Source organism: Benincasa hispida, chromosome 6 (genome assembly GCF_027475165.1).
Source record: "Benincasa hispida cultivar pf3 chromosome 6, pf3_genome.v1.1, whole genome shotgun sequence".
NCBI classification, from domain to species: domain Eukaryota; kingdom Viridiplantae; phylum Streptophyta; class Magnoliopsida; order Cucurbitales; family Cucurbitaceae; genus Benincasa; species Benincasa hispida.
The window spans coordinates 6961787-6973228 of NC_143483.1; the positions used below are offsets into that span (position 1 = coordinate 6961787).

The following is an 11442-nucleotide window of genomic DNA, read 5'->3' on the forward strand; positions in this document are numbered from 1 at the left end:
GATATTTAATTTACATTTTTTTTAATTTTTATAAGATATTATTTTTTTAATTTATTCTTTTTAGAGTTTAAATAAAATAATAAAATATTTTTAAAAATTGTTTTTATAAAATGAAAAATTAAAAAAAAAAGGAAGAAAGAAAGAAGAAGGTGAAATGTGTAATAATTAAAAAAGAAAAGAAAAAGAAGAAAGGGCAAGGTCGAGTTGGTCGAATTTTGAACCCTCGAGTTATTAAAAAAAAAAAAATAACAACAATATTTTTACAAAAAGTTTAAAAACAACTTTATTTTCCTAAATAGTTTACAATATCCTTCTAATTTTCCCTTCTACGGTAGTATAGAACTCTTCCATACCTTTTTACTAACGACTTTCTTTTATGACCCCACCTTAATTTTAAACAACAATTTCATTTTTTTTTACTAATGACTTTCTCTATCTTTAATTAATATTATTTTTTATAGGCCTAATTTTGATTAGCTTCATTTTATTTTTCTTATAACTGATTTCCTACCCTTCACATTCTTTTTTATTTTTCTTTGTTCACTCTCTCATTTCTATCATCCTTACCAATTTCTTCATTATTTTCATTTCATTTCAATACAATTTCAACAATTTTACACTCACCTCATCCTTTCACACTCTCATCTTCATATTTCTATTCTTTTCTCTATCAAATTTTAACATAATTTCACACTCCCTCATCTTATTTGAAGGTTTGTACTCCAACTATTTTACTTCATTCGTTTTTATTTTTATTTTTATTGATTTCTTAAAGCATAAATATATGAGCTAATTCATCTCTACGTTTCTGAATAAGTAGAGAAAAAAAATAGAAGGTCGAAAAATGTTCAAATTCAATGAAAATCCACTATTATCCATTAATTATTGCCTTTTTTTTTTAATCTAATTTATGTTACTCTTTATATATATATTTTTAAAAAAAGTCTCATATACATATATATATATATATGTCCCAATAGTTTTGAACATAAAATTCTAATAGAATATCTAAATTGATCCCTTATAAATTTATAATTTAAGATGACTATACTTGTTAGTTCAAAATATTAATTGATACAACCCTCGAACGAGTAGGAAATTGATATTTATCTTGTTATATTAGACTTTTTTTAATTAATAAAAAATTCTAAATTGAGAATAATGGTCCATTACTTAAAAATGAACCATTCTTGCCATTACCTAGTCAATGGGGTCATGGGCCTCATCTATAATAGTTCCATTAATTGGATAACACGTGGCATGGTGCTTCCATTGATTGCATTACACGTGTCAATTGGTGATTCCATTCAAACTACTATAAAAATAGCACCAAACTTGAGTTTCTAAATCAAACAAACTTGAGAATCATATTCACAAATCCTCTTTCAATTTCTTGGTTCTTTCTTCTTTTCTAAATTCTTCTTTCAAAAAAATGGCTGAAAACTCTCATAAGATGAGCTATCACACTGGAGAAGCAAAAGGCCAAGCTCATGTGTTTTTCTTATCTATTGTCTTTGAAATTTATTGTCATCATTAACAAAAATTGTCCAAATTTATTTTTCGAATTTGAAATTCAAAAAGTGATAGGTAATATGCTGGTTTGTGTTTTTATATAGGAAAAGGTGAGCAACATGATGGATAAGACAAGTGATGCAGTCCAATCGACCAAAGAGTCCGTTCAAGAAGTAGGACAACAAATGAAAGCTAAAGTTCAAGGAGTTGCTGATGCTGTCAAAGATACTGTCAACAAATGAAACCACCTCTCATTTTCAACGTTTAATTAATTTTGCTTGAATGCTCTCTTAGGAGAGTTATATATTTTCTTTAGTAACATTGGGTTTGTTTCCAACCCTTTCAAAATCTCTTTATGAGAGGAAAGAGGTTTTTTTTTCTTTCTATATATAAATATTATGAGCTTTCCTTTTGGCTCTTGGGATTTGTTTGGTTACTCCTTTTATTAGGAGGCCTTTGATCAAAATCTCAAATAAATGCCAAATGGATTTTTTTTTATGTTGAAATATATATATCAATATATCTTCAATGCCTGCAAAATATTCAAAATACTGTTGCTAAATGATTATTATTATGATTTATCTCCATCAAAATTTAGGTTAATGATCAATTATGACTTATCTAAATACAATATTAAAAGTGCAATTATTTTTTAAAAAAAACATATGAGAAGAAGAAACTACATTTTAAGCATATTAATGGAATTTTAATGAATTCTTCGATAGTTGTTCAAGTGGAGAGTAATATATATATATATAAACTATTTAATTTGAAAAAAAATGACGTGGCATTAAAAAATTGTTATATAAATAGTTTACATATATATATGTAAACTATTTAATTTGAAAAAAAAATGATGTGACAATTAACTTTAAAATCTTCTTTGTTTTCTTTAAGAATAATAGGGTGCAAAATTTCAAATTTTATGTGTCAAACGTGTTAAACTTAAGAAATAAGTAATATCAAATAAAACTAGAAGATTAGTAACTTGAAATAATTTTATTCATTCTAATGTTAGAGTCTCAATAGTAATTATCTCATGTGAAAGAATAATAGATTAAATTTATTGTGGAACAAGTTTTAACAATTTTTAGACAGAGAAAAAATTTTATGGAAAAAAAGAGTGATGAAACAAAGTAAATATTCAATTTAAAGATGAAATATATTTATAGACTAATTTCTCGATTGTTTGGATAATTGTGTCCCTTCTTCAATTGGGGATTTTCTTTTTTTCTTTTAATACAATCTACAAAAGTTTGGAGATTTAAATCCAATTTGCAACTTTTTTTTAAACCCTTTCTTTTTTGGGCAAGAGTGGTCTTCTAATTCCTAAATGGAATGTAAATACTTTTTTTTCTTTATCTGATTCTAAATTCACTTTTTCCTCCTTCCGACCTTGATTCGGAGAGCGAGTGTGAATCGGGGAATAGGAGCGGACACAAGATTGAGCAATAGGAACGAGAATCGAGGAGCAGGAAGATCTTCACCATAGAAGAAGCAAATTGAGTGGGAGGATAACGGGAGCGAGATCTCCACTCCTCACCCGTGAATTTGGTAAAGCAAAAGGCCAATAAACTTATTTTTCTCATGAGTTAGGTCAATTCTCATTTGAACATCCAAAAATAGACCACTCATATAAAAATCACTCAAAAATACTCAATCAAAACTTTCATAAACAATAATGCATAAAAAATAATGCTAAAACTTGTAAACAAAAAGTTAGGTCGAATCTCATTAACCAACGTGAATTTGATTTAGGAGGATAGCTCAATATACATATAGTTTTGGTTCAACTTTATTGAGACAAATGAGATGGATCATTGTCTACACAATAAAGAAACTACACTCTTATATGATGTTACATTATCCAACGGGAATTCCTTGTTTTGTTATGCTCAATGAAAGCAAGTATTATATAGGAAACCTCATGTGTGAGATCTCTCAAATTTATAAAAGAACACATTTTTTCAAACGTTACAATAATGATGAATTCTCCAATCATAGTGGGATGGCTTGCCTTAAGAAGACATCAAGTTGAAAAATCCAACCAGAGGTCTACTCACCTTCAAGCATCATAAATTGGTCCCTAAACTTTTATAATGGTTAAAATTAGACTCTTAAGTTTACAATAATTATAGAAATTAGATTCACAAATGATAAATATTAAACTCTTAAACTCATACAAATGTTAATTATGTAAATTTAAAGGTTCATTTTGACCCAATTTTAATATTTACATAAATTTGGGGATTTAATTTTTAAAATTAAGTTAAAAGGTATAATTATAACTACCACAATACTTTAGAGGTGGTTTTTGCAATTTACGCTTATTTTTTTTTAACAACATGAGATGGAAAAATCAAACTTAAGTTAAGTTGATAATATGAATTTATAGCTATACCAGTTAAACTATACTCATATTGGTATATGATGACAAATATCTTTCTATTAAAAAAAATGTAACCTATAGTTTAGCTATAAAGTTTAATCAACAAATTTCAATACACCAAGAATACAAAAATACAATACGATACAAAGAAAAAAAATATTTGAGAAATCTTCATTTTATTTTTAGTGCACATTACTTTATAAAGTTTGGGTTTTTCATTTTTCCAATAAAATCAGTTTTTATTTATTTTATTTTATTCTTCTCTAAAACCCTACTTCTCCCACTGTCTCTGCATCTCACTTTGGCTTCGTTCTGCTTCCAATTCTTTGCCCTAAAGCCGCAATATGAGACATTCATGGCGACTGCTTCGTTTACGAGCTCATTTTCGGTCTCAACTTCGCATTTCATCCAACTCCTCACATTTTCAGGTACTTTCCCATCCCAATCTGCAATCACTTCGCTCTCTATCGTCACTGTTTCCTAAGCATCCCGTTCACCACACGGCGTCGCCGCCCATTTCCGATTCTCACTTCAAGAGTATCGTAAAACCCATATACGGAACCCCTCGAACGTTCTCCTCCGAACCGGCGGCTGAACAGGAATCCGATCGTACTGTTGTGGTTGACATTTTCTCTAAATCTCGTGATGTGGATGAAATTAGGAAAGGTTTAGAGTTGAATGGTACTGTTATTAGTCATGGTTTGGTTTTGGAGGTATTGGGGAAACTTGAGTCGAACCCTGATTGTGCTATCAGGTTTTTCGATTGGGTTTCCGGGGATTATGGTGAGAAACTTAGCTCCAAGTCGTATAACTTGATGCTGGGGATCCTAGGTGTTAATGGCCTTGTTAAGGAGTTTTGGGATTTGAATTGTAATATGAAGAAAAAGGGTTATGGGATATCAAAAACTGTACGGGATAAGGTATTGGAGAAGTTTGAGAAGGATGGATTGGAGAGTGAAGCTGAGAAGTTGAGAGATGTGTTTGCTTCAGGATCCATTGACAGGTCTCCGGAGAAGATTGGTTTAATCGTCTACAGACTTATCAGGAAGAATGTGTGGGGAGAGGATGTTGAGCAGCAATTGCGTGATATGAGTGTTTCATTTTCAAGTGATATGGTTCAGATGATATTGGAGGATCTTTGCACAGAACCAACAAAAGCATTAATATTTTTCCGATGGATTGATGAGAGTGGGATGTTTAAGCATGATAAGCAAACTTATAATGCCATGGCTAGGGTGTTAGGAAGGGAAGATTGTATTGATAGATTTTGGAAAGTAGCAGATGAAATGAGGAGCCATGGTTACGAAATGGACGTCGAGACATTTGCCAAGGTGTTGGGACGATTTTGTAAAAGAAGAATGATTGAGGAAGCTGTAAATTTGTATGTGTTTGCAATGGCTGGAGGTAATAAGCCTTCGGCGGATTGTCTTACTTTTCTGTTAAAGAAAATAGCAGTTAGTAAGCATTTAGATCTAGATCTATTCTCAAGGACATTGAAGATATTTTCAGAGACAGGTAATGTGTTGACGGATTCAATGGTTTTTGCAGTTCTCAAGTCTCTGACTAGTGTTGGTAGAATTGGAGAGTTCAATGAGGTTTTCAATGTAATGAAAGAGTATGGATATGTATCTAGTGGTGGTTTGAAGAGAAAGGTTGCATATCGACTCAGTAGGACTGGCAAAAGTGATGAAGCTAATGATTTCATGAATAGCTTAGAAGCTTCTGGATGTAATCCAGACAACAAGACCTGGGCATCTTTGATTGAAGGGCACTGTGCTGCTGGAGATCTTGCTAAGGCTTCTGATTGTATCCACAAAATGGTTGAAAAAGGAGGAGTCTCTTCTGCTGGATATGCTTTGGATTTAATAGTAAACGGCTACTGTCAAAAGAAACTAGAAACTGATGCTAGCCATCTGCTCGTCAATCTTGTCGATGAAAAGCAGCTAAAACCGCGCCATTCTACTTACAAAACATTGATAAACAAGCTACTGCTCCGAGGGAAATTCAAAGAAGCTTTGAAATTGTTGGGGATGATGAGAAATCATGAATTTCCACCATTTATTGAACCATTTATCTCATATGTATCGAAGTTTGGAACAGCTGATGATGCCATTGGTTTCCTAAAGGGCATGACATCGAAGAAATTCCCTTCTACGTCAGTGGTTCTCCATTTGTTTGAAGCGTTTTTCCAAGCTGGAAGGCATGGGGATGCTCAAGACTTTCTTTCAAAATGCCCCGGTTACATTCGTAACCATGCTGATGTTTTGGATCTTTTTTATTCCATGAAGCCTGTAGAAGCTCCTCCTCCCCAAAAGCTGGCTTCTTAGACTCACATAATGTCTCCCTGCAATGTAGTTTATGAGGTTTCTTGTGGTATTTGATCAATTAAAAGGTTTTGTTTCAAATACTTCATCTGTTTCCAAAATTTGTTGGCCCAATGGAGCATGATTAAATTAACTTTGTGGAGAATAAAAATTGCGGGAACAAGTTTCCTGTGATCGAGCTCCAGTTTCCTACTACTTCCTGTCTTATTTATGTAATCTAGGGTCTCTATTTTGTAGCCTCCTATAAAGTTGAGTTTTTTATTTTTTATTTTTGTTTATAAATCATTACAGAATTACTAAATATTCTAAATTGAGTTTGAATTAACTTGTTGACAAAACCAGCTTATTAAAATTTTCATTAACCAATCAAATTTTCAAAAGTTATTTTAGTTCTTTATTTTCAACTTCTCTTATGATCAGGAAAGATGCAGAGAAGATTTGTTTAAAATCACAGTGTGAAAAACATCAATTATGTGATTGATTCTTGACCCCTAGTACATATACCTATCTGAGTTTTATGTAGAAAATAGAGAACTTCCAGAAAAGCTGAAAGTTCAGGCTGTCATCTCCAAGATGTTGCTCTTAAAGCTTCTTGGGGGGACAAGAATATCAGATAACATTCTTTCGGTGCTGCTGTGTAAGAGGCCATTGTATGGTAAAGCCCTTAACTCTGCTAATTTTGGACTTTAGAGTAAGCTGCGCATGTGTACAAGCATTCTGCTCTGTTTACTTTATTGTAGCTTTTTTTTTTTCATTCGGAAAATTTCACACTCTTATGTGTTCAAGGTTCTCATTGCTAAACGAGTGAAAAAGGTAGTGTGTGTTCTCATCCGTAATGAACTGGTTTGAGTTTTTTTTAGTTCTTGGTGTTTATTGTAAGACAACTGATTTGGTTACATTCGAAATATTTATTAGCACTACATTTTGTCTTTGGAGAATAATGCCCCCACCTCGCCTACCTGACTCATAATGTGCTTAATCGTGTTAGAGCTTATCAATTTTCCATAATGATGTTCTTTCCTTCTTATAGTTATGAAATTTTGGTGGATCTGTGTATTAATTTAACCAATGCCAATCATGTTTATGTTGCCTTGAGTGTGTTTTTTTTTTTTTTTTCCTTCTTCTTTAATATATTTGAAAAGTGATACAGATGTCTTTCTTTGGTTTAAAGCAAAGCAAGAGATTCTAGCTTGTCATAGCAGCAAAGGTGATAAAAGTTTTTTATTATAATGCATTATAACGCATAGCATGAAACATCAAATGTCCCATCAATTTGTTAAGCAAACATAAAACTACCTAGTCTTATTAGCACTAGCAGTTACTTTTGACAAAATCCTTGACATAATCTAGCTTTCTTAAAGAATAAAGCCAAGCATGTTGTTACTTTCCAGAGTGTGTTTAAAGACTTGAAAGTTCAAATCTATTCAAATTTTGAAAATTGCTCAAATCTTTGTCTTAGTTTATATTTTCACGCCTTGTTGGATTAAATATAAAATTGTAATAGTTGTCTTTTTTTTCTAGTACGATAATTATGGGGGTGGGAGATTAAGTCATCGAAATTTGAAATTGTAACGAGTACCTTATCTACTAAGTTGTGTTTGGATTGACGATAACAAATGTATTTTTTTTTTAATATCTGTGAGTATTTGGGCCAGCTTATGCACACCTCGATTAATCTCATGGGACAATTTGCCTGACCCAAAACATTTGGGTGTCAAGAATACCCTTAGGATATTAAATCTTAGATAGGTGACTATCATGAATTGAACCCATGACCTCTTAGTCCCTTATCGAGGTTATGCTCCCTATTTACCACTAGGTCTATCCATGATGGTTAGATGCACGCCATTTTTATTTTTCTGTTCTCTTCTATTGATTTGTCATGGTTCCTCATCTATTTTTTTCAGATTAAAGAAGGAAGAAAAATGCGAGAATAGTCATATATCATTCTTTTTGTTTGATTTCATAGTTCTGATTGTTGATTCTTGGTTTTTCCTCCCCCATATTGAATTGAATAATAATTCTTTATGGCAAGCCAAGACATATTTTGCCAAACAGGTTGATTAGGACATGTCGATGAGCAAAACGATATGAGTGAGACTAAACAAGCCAAGAGGGTCTGTATCATTTTGCTCTGTATTCATTACCAGGTTGGAAAATAGAAGGAAGAAAGAAAGAAAAGAGAAAAAGTAAAAAAAAAAAAAAAAAAAGGAACAAAGAAAGAGTGTTGATTTGTGTTGGAGCCTTTTGATTGTCATCTTTCAGTGGTTGTGATGTTCATTAGAATGTAGGCAGCAAACAAAAGACAACTTAGGTTCTTACAGACAGTGTGACAAAATTGTCATCATTTTTCTATGATTAGTAGCTATTGTTTCCCCCACTTGCTGCTTATCCATTTCTCACTATATTTATTACAGAGACCAGCAATGGAGCTGCTGTTGGGGGGACCAACTTTACAAACTCTTTTGCCATTTCATACCTTCAAATTTTCCATTGGGAGGATTATTATGATGTCTCAACAAAAAGAATTGAGGTTTGATTTCACAACCATTATCTAAGAACTGATCATAGTTTTAGTTTTACACCACTTGATTATGTATTTATTTTGCTTAATATTGGATTGAAATTTGATTAATGAAGATATGGAGATGTGTCCTGGTGTATGATTTGACATTGTTGAGTATTGTATAACATGGAGGGGTGAAGTGAAAATTTTAGAATTTTAGGGGATAGATTTGGAAGTTTTGGAATTTTCTTTCTTAAAGGTCCTCCAACACTTTGGCTCACCTTTGAACATTGGTTACATTCTTTAATTACAATTATGTGGATCATTAGTATAAATATAATTTTAGGAAGTAAAGTTTTTGTTGCAGAGTTTCTTTCCATTTTGAGCACTAACAATAACAGTCATAGCTTGAACATTATCATAAAAAAAGAGGAATATTTATTTTATTTTAACAAAAAGTATTATCTTGAACCTATAAGTAGGCTACCTAATTTCCAAATTTGTCTTTTTTGCTACAATTGTAGCGACGTATTTAAAAAAAAAAAAGAAAAAAGAAGTTTTCAACTATTTTAAGGGGAAAAAATATTTAGATTTTTACACGGAGATTTTTAAAAATAAAAAAGTAAGGGAAAATTATTCAACAAAATAGCAAACTTTTAATCTTCTTTCATAAAGGCTAATAAAAGTCTATCTTTATCATGATTTTATTTTATTATTTCTGTAAGTAGTTTAACATTTTTTTTTGTTTATGAAAATTTTTCGTTTTTATATGAAACAAACTCAATATTTGTAAATCTGAGTATATTTTAGACATGTTCATGATTAAGAAGTGAAAAGTTAAATTCTTAAAAAAAAAAAGTTTATTCAAATTTTAAAAATCAAAACCAATGTTAACCTAGAAAACTGTATTTGCAAAAGTAAGCAAAATTATCCTCATCCTCCAAGTGAATATTTAATCTAATGATTCATTCTAGCAAGTGAAATTATAAAAAGGAAGGAATCACCAAATTTGTGCATGAGTTTTCCAAAATTTTAGGAAATTCAATTCTATTAATCAACTTTGGGCAAATCAAAAACAATTTCTTCCCTTATAATGATACCAAAAAAAATGAAGAAAATGATGGTAACAAAAAAGAGCACCACAAAACCATATCCAAAAATTTGAGTGGTGTTTATATGTTTGAAAGATGTAATGTTGTTGGGAGGCAAATTACCCCAACAAAAGGGTGTCTTAATTGATTAAACTGTAAAAAAATAAAAATAAAAATGAATGGACCAAATTAACCTTTTGAAAAAGAGAATGCAAATGCAAATGAATTTTGGTGATTCCTTTTAAGAGAGAAGAGAAAATGGGACACCATGTTCCCTTCATATAACTCTTTTCCCTAACCCATGTTTTTCTCTACCCAATCCTCTCTTTCATTTTCATTACTTTTCTTTCTTCTATCTCTTTCACTTTCCTGTCAATGACTTTGAAACACAAATACAAAACATATCATAACAATGGATTTTGAAGCTTTTTTTTCATATTGGAGTCTCACTCAAAACTAATACTTTTCGTATTTGAATTTTGAATTTAGTTTCTATTTGGTTCTTAAAATTTCAAAAGTAACACATGAGTTAGCGTCATTTAAATTTGATTTCTTATTGGTCATTGAAGTATGAAATCAGTTCGAATATAAATTTTAAAATAATACATATCACTAAAGTTTAACCAATATATTTTATCGATTACGTCTTCATTCTATTATATCAACTAATATTTAATTCTACATGGAGATCATTTAGAAAATAATTCCATACTTTAGAGTTCAATTAAAATTTGGCACATGTCTTGCGGAATATTTATTTTCCACGTTCGTTTGTCTCACAATACTTTTGACTCATAACCTTGTGGCAAAGGCCTTAAACGTGAGAATTACTTCTTTATTGTCTTCTGAGATCGTGATTGAGTTGTTTACTTATGTTTTGATGTTGTCATTCTAGTTTCTTTTTTTAAAAAATCAAATTTAAACCTGGAAAACCAAACATATTATGTTTGAAATTTAAGAAACCAAATTCAAATATTTTATCCTACACATGAGTGAAATGAAGATTATTATCTTTTAGTGGTTCAAAACACCCACAATCCCAGCATCTTCATTTACATAATTCAATTATATCCATATGCATACCACAGAAGCTTCCAACCAAATCCCACAAGAGAAAAAAAAGAAAAAAAAAAAAAAAAGGAGGGAATTTTTTTATTTTTTATTTTTTGTATTTCTCAAAACATTTTGATTTGGAAGCCAAATTGCATCATTTCAACTTTGAAATGTTTGCCATAAAATAGGCAATAACTTGTGGGTGTGGCTATCTAATTATTTAGTAAACCTTATAGCTTATAAATATGGAAGAAATGTCTCTTCCTACCCACTCAAATTTCCCTCTTCAACTTCTTCAATATTGTAATTATTTCCTACTCATTTGCTTTACCCCACATTTTTTCCCCCTTCATTTTTTTTTTTAATCTTCTTGTACTGTTTTCAAGGATAAGAATGCTTCATTTTTTCCTACTTTTGGGGGATTGAAAGTTGCCCTTTGTTGTTGTAGAGTAGTTTGGACATGTTTATTTGATTGCTATATATAACATTATAATTTTGTTTCATCCTACCATTAATTGTTTCATATCTTTGTCACACTTATTTTAATTTAAATTGAACGTTCACACA

The 11442-nt window shown here is 30.9% G+C and overlaps 2 protein-coding genes and 1 long non-coding RNA gene across 3 annotated transcripts; all 3 read left to right on the forward strand.

The window, feature by feature from the left end:
* The first annotated feature begins 1356 nt into the window (after window positions 1–1356).
* Window positions 1357–2052, forward strand: LOC150035386 (uncharacterized). Its single transcript, XM_090314994.1, has 2 exons — window positions 1357–1492; window positions 1617–2052. Exons 1-2 carry the CDS (start codon window positions 1433–1435, stop codon window positions 1752–1754), a joined length of 198 nt encoding a protein of 65 aa, XP_090171120.1. The 5' UTR covers window positions 1357–1432; the 3' UTR covers window positions 1755–2052.
* A 1976-nt stretch (window positions 2053–4028) lies between these two features.
* LOC120080010 (pentatricopeptide repeat-containing protein At3g02490, mitochondrial-like) lies at window positions 4029–6420 on the forward strand. Its single transcript, XM_039034532.2, has one exon. The coding sequence runs from the start codon at window positions 4246–4248 to the stop codon at window positions 6226–6228; it is 1983 nt and encodes a 660-aa protein (XP_038890460.1). The 5' UTR covers window positions 4029–4245; the 3' UTR covers window positions 6229–6420.
* Window positions 6421–6429: 9 nt separating this feature from the next.
* LOC150035387 (uncharacterized) lies at window positions 6430–9066 on the forward strand. The gene is made up of 2 exons (XR_016530348.1): window positions 6430–6880; window positions 8643–9066. It is a non-coding gene; the product is annotated as an uncharacterized LOC150035387 (long non-coding RNA).
* The last annotated feature ends 2376 nt before the right edge of the window (window positions 9067–11442 follow it).

Excerpts from the sequence above, each read along its gene's own strand:
- LOC150035386 (XM_090314994.1), top strand. The coding sequence starts at position 1,433 with ATGGCTGAAAACTCTCATAAGATGAGCTATCACACTGGAGAAGCAAAA. Across the intron at positions 1,493-1,616 it reads AAGCAAAAGGCCAAGCTCAT|GAAAAGGTGAGCAACATGAT; the intron begins GTGTTTTTCTTA and ends GTTTTTATATAG.
- LOC120080010 (XM_039034532.2), top strand. The coding sequence starts at position 4,246 with ATGAGACATTCATGGCGACTGCTTCGTTTACGAGCTCATTTTCGGTCT.